This window comes from Sander vitreus, chromosome 12 (assembly GCF_031162955.1).
Source record: "Sander vitreus isolate 19-12246 chromosome 12, sanVit1, whole genome shotgun sequence".
Taxonomy (NCBI): domain Eukaryota; kingdom Metazoa; phylum Chordata; class Actinopteri; order Perciformes; family Percidae; genus Sander; species Sander vitreus.
Genome location: NC_135866.1, coordinates 26008804 through 26023941, shown reverse-complemented (window position 1 = coordinate 26023941; position 15138 = coordinate 26008804). Strand labels below are relative to the sequence as shown.

General features: G+C 40.7%; 2 protein-coding genes across 2 annotated transcripts in view; one reads left to right on the top strand and one right to left on the bottom strand.

Annotated features, from left to right (window-relative positions):
• The first annotated feature begins 6300 nt into the window (after nucleotides 1-6300).
• Nucleotides 6301-8344, top strand: LOC144526120 (proteoglycan 4-like). The gene is made up of 4 exons (XM_078263336.1): nucleotides 6301-6430; nucleotides 6759-6842; nucleotides 7190-7306; nucleotides 7542-8344. Exons 1-4 carry the CDS (start codon nucleotides 6301-6303, stop codon nucleotides 7730-7732), a joined length of 522 nt encoding a protein of 173 aa, XP_078119462.1. The 3' UTR covers nucleotides 7733-8344.
• Nucleotides 8345-8350: 6 nt separating this feature from the next.
• The window catches only part of LOC144527038 (nucleoprotein TPR-like), a 32265-nt gene continuing 25477 nt past the window's right edge, over nucleotides 8351-15138 (bottom strand). The window contains exons 46-55 of the mRNA XM_078264864.1: nucleotides 15104-15138; nucleotides 14815-15020; nucleotides 12857-12928; nucleotides 11761-11852; nucleotides 11022-11134; nucleotides 10807-10905; nucleotides 10331-10472; nucleotides 9967-10064; nucleotides 9016-9126; nucleotides 8351-8744 (exon numbers count right to left, since the gene is read on the bottom strand). The exon at nucleotides 15104-15138 is cut by the window's right edge and continues 167 nt beyond it. Coding sequence (XP_078120990.1) covers nucleotides 8692-8744; nucleotides 9016-9126; nucleotides 9967-10064; nucleotides 10331-10472; nucleotides 10807-10905; nucleotides 11022-11134; nucleotides 11761-11852; nucleotides 12857-12928; nucleotides 14815-15020; nucleotides 15104-15138 — 1021 coding nt within the window. The 3' untranslated portion in view covers nucleotides 8351-8691. The remainder of the gene's footprint in view (nucleotides 8745-9015; nucleotides 9127-9966; nucleotides 10065-10330; nucleotides 10473-10806; nucleotides 10906-11021; nucleotides 11135-11760; nucleotides 11853-12856; nucleotides 12929-14814; nucleotides 15021-15103) is intronic.

Sequence of the window (15138 nt, the reverse complement as noted above, 5' to 3'; positions counted from 1 at the left end):
CAAACACCTCATTCCTTAAGTTGGCTGGCAGGGAACATGTGGCCCAGAGGCAGCAGGTAGGAGTAATTTCACATGTGGGTGAAACCACAGGCCTCACAAGCGGGTTAAAACAACACTGAAATATTGTACATAAGTACTATAATGTTTTTGATTAATTAAATGGTAACTTAAAAGACTAGTAGACCAAGAAATTATTTGATATTGTAAAACTTAGAATATAAAAAATTAAAATATCAAAATACTAGAAGAAGACAGGTTTTTCATGCAACCAAAAACACAAAGTAAAAAGTAACTGGGGTCATTTGTAATAAGTTACTTTCCATCGCTGGTCTTGAAACGCGTTACTGTGTGTAGGAGTTTATTTATTGCCAGTGTAGGAAGTTTAAATACATCCTGGCAGTTTTTAATTAGGCTGTGGGTGTAGTATGAGTGTGTGTGTTTGTGTGTGCTGCTAATTAAAAGTGTCCTGTCTCAGGGCCTTTGTCCCATATATAAGAACAACAGACGGACAGATTTATAAAAGGACAAGGAGAGGTGACACTAGACTTATTCTCTCACTCTCTATTATTGTGGCAGTGTGTCTCTCTCTTTGTACAACACACTTGTTCAGCTCAGCAGAGTCTTGGGTAAAGATGATGATGATGAAAATGTCACCGTTGCTTCTGTTGATTGGCCTTGCTGTGACCTACGCTGCAGCTGCTGGACCAGGTATGCACTGACACATTTATTTATCCTTCTAAATCTACACTATAGCACGTTGTTTTTTAATTTACCTTTTTAATTATTTCTGATGCATTATATTGTAACTACCTTAGAATGTCTAACCTATTTAATAATGTAATAATATCCCTGGTATTCCTTATAGGAATGGTAATGCACCTACTATAGTATAAAATGTATCCTAATGAACTTGTGATGTCACCTATTGTGTTACACTGCACTTATAATGACTTGCAATCAAACTCTGATCCTTTTAATGCAACTTTGATATCTTGAAATGTCGTATAATGCACATGTAATACCTTATAATATCCCTATGCTTATATATTATCTGATAACACACCTACTTTGCCTTAAAATGTCTTATAATGCAGTTATGCTATGGTAACATCTAATGTTTAATATTCTGTTCATAATACTTTGGGATCTCTTTGTTATGATTCCAATATAATATACTTGCAATGCCTTATGATTGAAAATGAAAAATATTACTAAAATTTCACCAGTACATGCTGTCTCTCTCCAGGCAGCTGTGTGGGTCGCTGTGGCGAGGTTTTCACCAGAGGCCAGCAGTGTACCTGTGACTTCGGCTGCCAGCAACATAATGAGTGCTGCCCAGACTTTCAGGCTGTGTGTATCACTGGTATGATACTCAACATATTAAGATATATAACAGCTCATTTGATTGATTCATCTGTGTAAATGATGAGATGGTAGCATCAAAAAGTAATAGGATACAGCAAAGATATGAGTATGTAAGACGAACAGACCAAAGAGAAGGTATTAGACATGCAGGCAATGAGTGCAGATAATATGTCTCACTTTTTGTTTATAGTGAATAAATGTTGCAGCAATCGACTTAGAGCTGCTTGAATAATTTTTTAATATCATGAACAAATCAAATGTTTAAAATGTGAAAGTGGTCACACTGTCATGCTGTCCGCCTCACAGAGACAGAGCATCTGACTTTGTAGCTCTGTGGAACTTATTTTTAGACTCTTTTACCTCATTGTTTTGGTTTCTATTCACTTTTTAACTTGTTTTGCGCTTCTTCTTTTTTAAAACTTTGGAGCCTCTTTAGCTCATTATTTGGTTTGTATTAACCTTTTAGCTTCCTTTAGCTCATTTCTTTGATTTCTATACAACTTTTAGCCTCTTTAGCTTGTTATTGTGATTTCTATTGAGCTCTTTAGTCTCTTTTAGCTAATCGTTTTGGTTTCTATTAACTTTGCAGCCCCTTAGCTCATTGTATTAGTTTTACAGCCCATTTAATGTATGTTTCAGGCTCACTTCTCTTTGCTACCCTGTTTCCAGCAGAATCAGGCAGCTAGTTTAGCAAACAAGCTCTAATAATCCCACTGTTCTCTATACCTGCTCAGCCACAAACGGCAGACGGACCAAGTCAGTGACTACACAACGGCTATACGCTCCAGATGTTCTTCTCAGTTGTTGGTGGAGACCAAAATGAACCTTAAAGGAGAGCGAATTGGATGGAATTTGTCAAGTGGCAAAAACCCAACTCCAAATGAATGCTAAAGTTGCTGTGTATCTGCAACTGTTTGCTTTATGAGGCGATCATTTGGCAGGATAGATGTCTGTCAGTTTGTTTTGAGTTCTTCTGCCCCTAGTGGAAAAAAATGGACTAATGCAGCTTTAAATTTCAGACAGTTTGGACCACTAGAAAGCTCGGGTTGAAACAAGTGCTCTGCTGTGTTGGTGACGTTCTGTTGGCCTGTCTGTTGTTCTCAGTTCAGTCCTGTCAGGGGCGCTGTGATGAGACCTTCTGGCGTGGTCGGACGTGCGAGTGTGATCCACAGTGCATCCAGTACAACACCTGTTGTCAAGACTACCAACTACAATGCGGTAATGGCCAACAACCACAACCACAGCTAACAACACAAGTATACACAGTGCCCCACTGGGACTTAGCAATACATGCACAATTCTAGTGGACTTTAAAGACATAATACAGCTTTAAGAAGCTTGGGTATTGAATGGATAAAATATCCTTATTTAAGTGCTGTTTTCCACCTTGTCTCTGTGTCCACAGATGCCAGAGTGTCAGTTTCACACACCAGAACTGTCCAGCCTCTGAGGGCTGCAGCTTCAGGTTAGCAACCATCATACCAAACTAACTAAAAGAGCTTCCCTTTCATTGCCAGTAGCTTTTTGGCTGGAATTTGCTTTCACTTACCAGATCTACTGTCCATTAAATAAAGCAACCAAACAAATTCTTACAGGTATTTTAACCTGCCTATTAGGGCCATTATTGCTCATGTATATTGCCAATATTCATAATCAGTGAGATGAAGATGGAAAATGAAACTATATTGACAGAATGAACCTTCTGATTTTTTTTTAAATATGTATTTAATGAGTTAAGCAATTGGCTTCCCAAATGGGTCAGCAGTGAATGAATGAAACCTTTATTGCCCCAAGGGGAATTTGTTTTGCACTCAAGGGAGCCACATTAAACATTAAGCACATACAACAGTAAACAGTAAATAACCATAAACAATAAAAACAATAAAAACCACACCAAACATCTGACAACAATTAAGTCTGGAAAACAGAAAAACAGAACATAAACAACGACAACATCAACAACGCAGCAATGGTGGGGACATGCAATCATCAATCCAATAACTAAAATGATTCCATGAATAATTAAATAAATAATCAATCAATCGTGCACCATGTCAAATGTCTATGTGCCTGTGTGTGATCTGTTCAGTAACTGAATGCTCAGTGGCAGTGCAGGTACTGAGAGGCAACACAGAAGGCTACAATATATTCAATATATTTTTAAGCTTGTGTCCTCACAATCCACTGCTATATTTTTTTTGTTCATTATTATTTTCTCCTTCTCAGGAAAACAAAAATCAGCGAGGAGCTGGAGAAAGTCTAACAGTGAAAGCGAGGAATGGCACACAGGTAGATGTTGTTCCAATGTTGAGCTTGTTTATTCAAAATGAGAACCTTTACTGTGTCCAAACAGCATTCATTAAATACACAAAAATACAACTATACTACTACCCCTGCATGCTAATGAATAAGTATGTTTTTTTTATATCTTCAATATATATATATATATATATATATATATACATATATGTTTTTTAAATCATTTTTGTTGGGGAAATTGCATCACTAAAGTATAATTTTAGCTAAGGTGGACTGCATTACCCAATATGTGGCCCCTGCTCTATGTCAAAATCTAGTTTTAACTTTTTAAAACCTAATGTAAAAGTTCAACATTTTGGGAAATACACTTATTGTTAGCCTAGCTTAGCATAAAGACTGGAAATAGGAGGAAACATCTAACCTATCGCAACTGTCCAGGTGCAGGCCACAAACCACTGACTGACAGCTCCTCTGGCCCCGCCCCTCCTGTTGTACCAACCAATCCACTACGACATGGTTAAGAATTTCATTTTTTCTCAAAAGATAATTTTTGGTTTGTCTAATTACATAAAAACAAAAGTCATTGTCTTCCTTTTCCTTTTTTCTCTCCTGTAGGTTTGAGTGACATCCCTACCGGTCTTCTGCCAATGTCCATCCCTTCTTCTAATAGTGGAGTTCCAGACTCGCCAGCTGGCTACTCTCTGCCCAGCTACAGTGCTCTGTCTCTGGGCAGCAGTGCTTCTGTCAGACCCTCTGGTCCTGGAGCTGTTGATGGTAAAGGGGATGTCCACCTGGTGCTGTCCCCTGGGGGAGGGACTCAATCTAGGCCAAATCAAGGTTCATTATACAGAGATTATGTCATTTCATTTTGAATATAACAGTTGATTGTGATGAATTTTGAATAATTATAAAAAAGGGTTAGGGTTTAACCCTAACCCAACATTTTTTGTAACCATTTTGTTTGAAAATAACTTGTACCCTAGAAATGTTAAATAGAAGTATTCATTTGATTTGTTACAGTTGACCACACAATCTAATAAATGTTTTGTTTTGGTCCCAGGTCTCAGTGGCGCAGCAGGCTCCAGACCCAGCACCCTGCAGGACGTAGCCCAGGCTTTGGGTCTCTCTGTGGTGGAAGGAGGTTCTGAGGGACCAGGGACAGGTAGGACAAGAGTGTGTGTGTGTGTGTGTGTGTGTGTGTGTGTGTGTGTGTGTGTGTGTTGTATTTTGACCAACTTCAGTCTCTTTTGTCTTTACATACAGTATACAAATATTACAAATGGAATATTACATATTTATGTCAACATCTCAACAAATGTTCTGAACAGATCAGAAGGATCCTTTCTGGACACGTGTCTCTGTTTTTGTTTGACTTATTAACAAATACTGAAAATTCTTACAATTTATAAAGTAAACCCAAAAAACACTGTTAAAAATGTGTGTGTGTAGGACTCCTTGCTGATGTCAACCTATGCAGTGATTCTCCCATTAATGGACTGACAGCTCTCAGCAATGGGACCATACTGATATTTAAAGGTCAGTGTTAGTGTGCGTTGTTGCAAACGGTCACGTCCGGTGGACCTTATGGATAAAATGTAATGTATTGTTTCTACATATCGTCGCTGTCGGGCAGAAACCTCGTATCTCCATATTTCATCATTTTAGTTTTTTTTCCGTAATTCAATGCTATTGGTCACCCTTTACGTCTGCCTGTCTGTGGGTTTTACAAATATTTAAACAGGGACCAGACAATTCCATCTGACTTCGTCTGAGGTAAATAGCTCAAATTAGCTTTTTTTCTTCCTTTTCTGAAAAACAATGGTTTTGGATATACAAGGATTTCACCTGACAGTGACAATATATTAAAATGTGTGAGGATTTTCCATTAACAAATACATATCTAAGCAAATAATGTCAATATAGTGTTTACATATGTTGTATGTGTATGATCTGTCTGATCTGTGTATGATAATGTGATTCTGTGAAGTCTCTGAGTGTCCTGTGTAAGCTGTATCTGTGTGTGTGTGTGCGTGCGTGTGTGTTTCAGGTGAGCTGCTCTGGTCAGTGGACCCTGTCAGTCGCTCAGTTGGTCGTCCGCAGAGTATCACAGACACTCTGGGTGTCTCCTCTCCCATCGATACTGTCTTCACACGCTGCAACTGCCACGGAAACACCTACATCATCAAGGTACAGATATATACAACCCATTGTTACTGCTACTGTCAGCACAGCTACAACCACTGTCTTACTTCTGTGTTACTACTGACACCACCAGTACAACCACTATTAATAATATATCATATTCAGGTTCACACTATTTGGGGTTTCCACCAGAACATGGTTACTTTTTGTTGTCTACTGTTGCTTTAAACTTACACTTGTTATAGCACCACCATCAGTGAAATCTATTGGACATCATTTTCTATCACTGATCATTGAACTCTATGGTTTCCATCAAAAGAAGTCTATCTATGTTTGAGTATATAGAATAAGGTATGTTTTTATGCTAAGATGTGTTACAGCAGTGTGGCAATATGAACTCAACAAAAGGAAATCACTATGTCTTCGCAATACAAGATCACTTCAGAAAGTCAGTGAGTAGTTATCCTCTTTGTCACCATCTGCCCTTTTCATCCGCCGCGCTAGGGAGACCAGTACTGGCGTCTAGATAGTAACATGGTGATGGAGCCGGGCTACCCCAAACCTCTGGCCTCTGAGTTTCCCGGTCTGACAGGAAGCATCAGTGCTGCACTGGCAGTACCAGCCACCAGGGACAGACCGGAGACTGTATACTTCTTTAAGAATGGTGAGGAATTCAGAGACACATATTAACTGATAAACAGAGGCCCAATCTAGAGCTGGGAGGGATTCACTGTCTTGCCTAAAGCACACTTCACCAGGTACAAGTTTTTTTTATTACCTATTTTAGTACAAGTTGCTGAATCCCATGAGGGTTAGTGTGGCTGTTTGTTGTATTGGTCAGCTCCCAGTATGTGTTCTATGTGAGCTCTGTCGTCTCTCTCTAGAGATATTAATGAACAAAACAAGCTTGCAGGTACATGGACATACAGTTTTTAATGCTACTTGACTTTATAGACATGATCAGAGGTCGCTTTCCATGTTTTGTCCTTTAGGAGACATCATGCAGAGGTACACCTTCCCACGAAGCAGCACTCCGTCCTGCAGAAAGAAACCAAAACGTCTCGCTCACAAGGCTGGTCAGTACCCTAACAAAATATTATCCCCAAAATGTTGGACTGTTCCTTCAAAAGCCCAGGGAATTGGTTAAAAGGAAATTCCAACTAAAGTTGCAGCATAGGGACATGGATTTGTCACACAAAAAACCCACCGCCGTAGCAGCGAGGTCCTCACCACTAACCAACCACTTATATGGAGTATTACCATAATTAACTAAACAGTTATTTTGAAATATGTATTGAAATCATTGCATAAAACCATATATTGGGTTATATTATATGAATCAAATTCTATCAAAGCGAGCATGCACTTAAATGTACTTTAAATGCTGTTGTTTTTACTTCTCACATCCATTAAGTTCTTCTAGGTGGAGAGATCAACATCAAAGTGTCTCTGAAGGGATTCTCCACCCCAGTCACCTCTGCTCTGTCCATGCCCAGCCCTCAGAGGAGCAACCCATACGAGCACTACGTCTTCTCTGGACGTAAGAACCATCCTATGTGCATTCTGTTTATTCTTGTTAGAAAGCAATGTGATTGGAGGCTGTTGGTATAACTCTCTGAGTCATTGACTGCGATAAAAGTATAGTGTAGTTTACCATGTTGAATTTCTCTTGTTTCGGAGGCTTTCCCACTTTGGAAGATGCTGACTTGTGTATGTGGCTTGATTACTCTGGTTATATGTGTCTGAGCCGTTACACTCTTCTGTCTTCTCTGCAGCGCTCTTCTTCAGGGTCCAGATTTCACGTGACCTGCCAGTGCTGGCCAAACCTGACCCATATGCAGCCCTTGCACCCCTGCCCATCCTAAGCCCTGCCGCTGTGGCAACCACCTCTGCCAACATGGCCGCTCAAAATGCTAACCCTCCCCTCCCAGCCAACTCCATCACAGTTTGGCTGCGCTGTACCTAGGAACATCCTGACAAGCAGACAGAAGCCCCGTTCTGGTATTTTCTGTATCAGCACAGGTTCTACTAAGTAAACATATCTACTGAACAAAAAGTAACAATGTACTATGTCCCGATTTTCCGATCACAAATTCTGACAGCCCCACCCATCTATAAAACCTCAAACCTTCCAACTGCTAAAGACACATTAAGAGAGAACTTCTACTGCAGTAAAAACCTTTTGGTTTCATTTCCCATGGTTGTATGATGGGTAGAATTTAATTATTTAAGAATTCTCAAAAATGAGCCGTTGTTTTGTCCACATATAAAAAGTGTCATTGATTATGTTTAGGGATATAATTATTGATTATCTTCATTAGTGATTACTCAGTCAAACAATTCATCTCTGTAAAATATACGTTTTAGTCAATAAAATAGCCAAATCTCCCACATTCTAAAACCTAAAATATAAGAATATAAAACAAAGAAAAGCTGCTAACCCCTCACACTTAAGAAGCTAAAACCAGAGAATGCAATCTCTATGGCAGCCATCTTAAATGTGATAAGTCATCGCTGATTGGCAATGTCCTCTCAGTCCACTCTCAGTGGAATACCACACTCAATATAAAAAAAAACACATATCGCTGCTACTTATTATTCAACTTTATTATCAGAAGCGCATTAACAGTCCAAAGACAAAGCAAAATAAAGAAACTAACAAAATGGCAATGCTCTAATGAATACATGTGAACACAAAACTAAAAACTCTGGATTTCACAAACAATACGACCGTATAAATCTGTGAGAAAGGATCCCACACATACAGAGCTGTCATATCTCTTGTGTTCTAGTGTGATTAATGGAATTTTGACTGGACAGACGATTTGAGAATACTGAATGTCTTAAAATAATCCTGGAAATAAGCATTGTCTTTCCATTTCCTTATTCGATGAAATGACTGAGTTACTACTAGTGACATCTTCATTACGCGATGCCCCCTCTGCCCATGGCTCCTCCCCTTCCACGAGAGAAAGTACCTGAAAACAAATGTGAGGAGAAAGCAGTTTAGAATTAATGACCCACGTGATCACTGTTCATGATATTATCCCCATCATTTGTGTTCCCATGTAATGCTGCTCTCTGCTTATTGCACTTCAATAAACAGCTTCATCATTACCCTTTTGAGTGACTGGAGTTTATTCTGTAAATGTACAAGATTAGTGATCATCAAGCGGGTCTTAAGAGCCCTGAAAGATCTTTACTGACACACTGAAAGTCCAGTCCTCCAGGACGGTTTTAGTTTCTTACCTCTGCGGGTGAGTAACGTCCTGGCCTCGACTCTCCCTCCTCTGGTTCCTCTGCCTGACAGGCTGCTGATCAGACTGCTCACTGTGCGCCGCTGAGTACCACTGCTGGTGTCTATGAATACGATGAGCCGCATATTAGACTTTCAATGACAGAGCACAAGCTCATCACATCAGGTCACGCTATACATAAGAACACAGCAAACTACTCACAAAGGTCATAACATTTGTACAATCCGTTGTATAGAAACACTCTTTTTAACCTAATCTTACTTTACTTAGCTAAAGTGCAAGACATTAAAAGCTATGTTATTTTATACACTTGACTAGTTTTTTTTCTCCTTACTCTTATTTTTGCCTTAAGTTTGACTGTGAGCAACTGCAACTTAACAATTTCCCTGAAGGGATCAATAAAGTATTCTGATTCATATCACAGAGGACAGAGATTCAGCTGAACACAAATATGACAGGCGGTAGTTCTACGCCGAGGAATTCAGCAGGATTGTTTGAGCATATCAGAGAGCTGCTGAAACTTCTTTCTCCATATGAAAATATTTGCTATAATAGGATAGGCATCCCTCTCTGTACAACTTACTGTGGTTTCAACGTTTTTACCTATAGATGAAATCAATATTGGATATATAGAATTTGATGGAGTTGTCCTAAATCCTAAAAACAGTGTTATTGCAACAACTTGTCATAGTCATTACAATTCATTTGTGGGATAAGAACTTCTGCAGGCCTATATCATTGATATGGCCTGTGGTGGGAGGGGGTGTGGGGACAACTAAAACAAGTGAGAGGTTGTGTTGACGTGGAAGCTAACATGTTAGCATGTGAAAAAGGCAACATGGCCCAACAAGTTTTGTTTACATGCCAGGAAACGTTGGTTAGGGTTCATAATAAAAATCATGCTATTTGGCTTTTAATTATGTTCATAGACGGAATACTTTACCAGGGTCTTGGCTGGTAGATGGCAGTGATGCATCATCACTCTGCTGTCCTGTTGACTCCATGTCTGTCTGGCTATCCAAAGAGGATTCAATACCAGGACTGGGAAACAAATAACGTACTCAAACACAAATACTCCATCATAAAAAAAGTTACCATAATTGTCTGGCACATTCCGATTACAATTAAAAAAGGTACTAAACCTAAACTAAACCTTGTATTAGAAATTTACTTTCACAACCTACAATCTTCCAATCAGTGAACTCAAACCTCTTTGTCACATCTCTGCTTCTCTAATAGTATTGCTTCAGCAGGACCACTTGGCTATCTGAAGTTTTAATCCCTTTGACTTATTGAAAGTTGCTTACCCCTCTCCTTCCTGCTCCATGAAGACTTCATCTCCATCATCTGCAGCAGAGGCCATGCCGGTGGAGGTGGTTACCATGGGAACCGACTGGGATGCCATGTTGTCACCACTGTCTGAGGGCAGAGACTCTGTGAAGACCGTCACTAATAGAGACAGAGAGCCATGATGTAGCATTTATAGTGAACAGTGATACATGTCGAATTCATAGACTGTATAAAACATATAGGTATCTATATAGGAGCCAAAACGAAGCTCAAAGTGGGCGGCTCAGACCTCTCTTGGAGCTTCGTTTTCAGTGCCTGGGGTTGCCTAACGCCCGGCTAATTCAAAATTTGGCAAAGAGGGGAGCATGGATTGAGCTGAGAAGGGCCTACAGAAGAAGCCTACAGTCTATGCTCGCCTACTGTGACGGCACCCACATGCCCCGAGGAGGTTGCCGCTTGGTTGAACTTTCATAATGTACAGAGTGTGTCTCACCTGGTGCAGCCACTTGTAAAGGCGTGGTGGGGACACTCCTCCCTCCTCCGTCTTCATCATGAGCAGCCAGGAACAGAGGAGACTCGTACATCCCCAGACCTACACACACGGCAGTAGTAAAGGCAGACAGGATTAAGTGTTTAAAAAAAATGAATGAACACGTAACGTAACACATTTGAGATCAGTCCAGGTGTAACGGTGTATGTGTGTAGTACCTCCTTGAGAGGCAAGCTGTCCCAGGTCAGAGTGTGAGGCTGATGTCTGAGGCAGCAGGTCTTCTGGAGGTCCAAACCTGAACCTGGTGGACAGACCTGCTACCTGAGGAGAACTGAGGAGATGAACGACACACATGTGAGAGTCACAGTTCCCACTGAGGTTAGGATCGAGCTTTCTTCCAAGATCATCCAAACACTCCACATAACTAAGCTTACATTTTTTTGTTAGAGTTGGTTTTATAGAGTTTAAGTTTCTTTTCTAATCATCATCTAAACTGATGAACATCTAGGGCTCACAATTTATCAGTTTTGAACAAAATCTGGGAGGGTTTATTTTAACATCTAACAAATATGATTAAAAACATACAAAACTGGGTAATACATTACAAAAACTACTTCTAGAAGGTTAAATCAAGACTCTTTTTTTTCTATCACCAGGGCAATTTTCTGAAGACTTCTTACTGTAAAATATGATGTACAGTGTTGTCTTGCAGTGGGAAACACACAGTTTCCCTCATGAGATAACCTGATGTCTGACATGCAGTGCAGAACAGAGTTTTTTTTCCCCCCTTACATCAGCACCTGACTGTGACTGACTCGACTAAATCTTTGGAAAATCCCCCTGATATTGTCTAACATTCAAACCTCTTAATTCACTGAAATTGTAGAAACTAAATGACCGATTCATATTACAGATATATGTGTATTTGACACTGCAGTCTTTGTGTGTAGATCTTACTGTATAGCTTCAGCAAAGCCATCAGTGCGGTGTGGGACTACCAGAGTGGGAGTACTGGGAACCATTCGGTCGTCATCATCGAAGAAATGTTGCTGCAACACACAAACACACTCACTGCAGACCTACTTTACTTTACACACAGCATGACCCTTTTAAGACCAATAATACATATTGGATATTAGGGCTGTGTATTGGCAATAAGATACGTGACAAAGGGGTTACATTTTAATATATTGCAGGTCAAATTGTCTCACTACAATGAAATGGCTACTATGGGGACTAACATCACACATGAACACACACACAATTTTAGAATAGGTGAAAAATAACATTTATACACGAGAAAAACTGCATGGGATTAGCATAAAAGGGGAAGACTTGTGGGTACCCATAAAACCCATTTTTATTTAGATATCTTGGGAGGTAAGAGGTCAAGGGACCCTTTTATAAATGGCCAAGCCAGTTCCTCGCCAAAATGTAGCCTAACTTTGGAGCGTTATTTAGCCACCTTCCAGACAAGCTAGCATGCCACGGTTGGTAGGGGTGCACGATTCAGAAAATGTCACGATTCCATTTTGATTTTTAGCTCAAGATTCGATATTGATTCTCGATAAAAAAAAAGATTCACGGTATGTAAATGCAGTTACTTTTCCCATGTGATTGCAGTAAACATGCAATTAAAAAACAAAAATTCTATGAATCGATTTTGAATTGGTAGAGCTTGAATCGTGATACCAATGTGAATCGATTTTTTGCACACCCCTGATGGTTGGTACCAATGGATGCTTTAGGTTATCACGTTTCATACCAAATCAGTTTCATGATACCAGTACCTCCACTCTGGCTTTAAAACAGAGCCTGCTGCAGCCTCTTAAAGACCAGGTGGTCCCGCGGGTCTCAGAGGGACCACCGGCGATTCAAATTCCATAGGGTGGAGGAATGGATACAGTATCACAAAACATAATATCATGATACTCAAGTGTATCGATATTTTCTTACACCCCTATAGGAAATGTTTTGACACCATTGACTCCAACATATAAAGTAAATGTAATCCTACTCCTCAACACACTTGCACACACACTCCATCTCTTACCATACTGCCTATTCCGGGGGTCAGTTGAGGTCCGCGTCCTACTGATGGTCTGCGCAGCTGAGAGGACTGTCTCTGATTAACAAAACACAGGTCATCACTGTCAGAGTATTCTTTAAGAAATTACCTTCCAGGACATTTTCAAGGCAGTGATCTTGACTAAACTCTTTTTGAACCTGTAAAAAAAAAAAAAACATCTAAATGGCTAAAATGTCAAAGTTAAAAGCACTTTGTCTCAAACAACTTGTTCCTGATGAGCAAGATAATAGTCTATTTGAAGTTTTCGACAAAACCCTGTTTGTATGTTGCAAATTTAGCAAATTTTAACGCAAAGAAATGTGATTTGTTTGTTTAAGTTGATCAAGCTGAGTCAGTGAGTGAGTGAGTGATAGAGCTTAGATTGGGCCCAAACTGTAATTATGAGCCCGAGCCCGATTTAAACCTACATTTTTTTTTAATACGTGGGTCGTTATAACTGACGTTCTCAACTACAATCCCGAGTTGTTTGAATTACAGAAATCTGTTTAGAATTATCTTAATGAATAATGCAACAAGGACGTAGCATGTAAACTGCTGTTAGTTTATTCAGACTGGAATGGATCCGAATGAAGAAACGTAAAAAAAAACTCTAACCTAAACTCGACCCTATAGCTGCTCCCTCAGCCGACTAGTGAGGGTAACAGATCAAGGCAGCAACATAATCAAAGCCCTGGAACCCTATAGGAGACTTTCTTGTCTCGATCACTGTCCTTCGCCACGGTGTGCATGCTGACGCACTGGCCGACAACAGTGCTGCAGATGGGGGAGACATGATGTAGCCCAGTTTACCTCAAAGTTAATTCTCCTGTTTTTCTTTACATCTTCAAGCTCCATGTTGCACTAAAGATACACAAAACAGCACACAGCAGGCCCGGTGTGATGCGTGCGAGAGGAGGAGACTCCACGCATGACATGTGTTGCATTTTGTAACTGCAGCCTAACTTTTGTACACATTTGTTACTTTTATATAGCCTATATATGAAATATATATATTTATAATATTTCTGATTATGGCATAGCTTTTCCCCCACCCAATTAGGCTAATAAGGTAATTAATGGAGGTAAAAATGGATAAAATAAAATAAAAAAAATTGCTTGATCAAGGGCCTGGCCCGAGGATAGTGGCGGAAAATAACGGCCCGAGCCACGGCCTCGGGCAGAGAATCTAAACTCGAGTGAGTGAGTGAGTAAATGAGTGAGAGAGTGAGTGAGTAAATGAGAGAGAGAGAGTGAGTGAGTAAATGAGAGATAGCGAGAGAGTGAGTGAGTAAATGAGAGATAGAGAGAGAGTGAGTGAGAGAGTGAGAGAGAGACGCCCAATCCCAAAGTCAGCCCTGAGGACTAAGGACTAAAGACTCAGACTTAATTGATCTCTGGTGCTAAGTGAGTGAGTGAGTGTGTGAGGCCACATGGGCTCAGATAGGTATAAATGGGATTGGGACAGCACTTCACGAGATCACGTTACCTTGGTGACGTTTAATAACAAAGATGTTGCTGACACTTGCTGGTTTGGGAATTTTCATTTTAAGTGTGTTGCTTTCCACACGGCCAAGGCACAGGAGACGGCTGCCCGATTCCAAATTTTTTCAAGCTCTTGTTTTACAAGCTGGACAACAGGTTGGTCTGTGTTCCCTGGTCGTGTGTCGTGCTGTTTACCTTTGTAATTTCCGGATTTCCCTATGGTCTCCGCGGTAAACGTCACAACGCTTTGAGCTGTGGGTAATTCCCTTTGGTGAAGTCTGCATCGATGCAGACTCACGGAAAGGGCTCCGTAAGTGTGTACTCAAACCCTCACGCCCTTTGCAATTCGACATTGGGACAACCCTAAGCCCTTACGAATTTTGCGAGAACGAGCAAAAAAGTCCGTGAGACTGTGAGTCCGGACTTTGGGATTGGGCCAGTGAGTGTAACTGTGTGTGTACCTGTGTGTGTGGGGGTCCCAGCTCCGGAGCTGGAGGTTGAATGTAGAGCCGTGGTGGGAGGGGGTGTGGGGGCCTACGTGGGTGGGGCAGGCGGGGTGTAATGGAGGAGGAGGAGGGGGAGGGTGCAGAGGGGGAGGAGGTTGGGGGGAAGTGTACAGGGTCTCTGGGGGGCTCGGACTCTGATGTGGCGCTACTGCTGCCTTCATCTGGAAGAAAAGAGTAACTCACGTTAAAATGGTTTCAAAATGAGGGACAAAGAAATGAGCGGGAGACTACGGAAGGTGCTCACTGCTGTGTGACGGCTCAGAGGGACGCTGCGAGTCT

Coding starts and splice junctions, on each gene's coding strand:
- LOC144526120 (XM_078263336.1), top strand. CDS start 6,301: ATGGTGATGGAGCCGGGCTACCCCAAACCTCTGGCCTCTGAGTTTCCC. Junction 6,431..6,758: donor TGTATACTTCTTTAAGAATG/GTGAGGAATTCA, acceptor TTTGTCCTTTAG/GAGACATCATGCAGAGGTAC. Junction 7,307..7,541: donor GCACTACGTCTTCTCTGGAC/GTAAGAACCATC, acceptor TCTTCTCTGCAG/CGCTCTTCTTCAGGGTCCAG.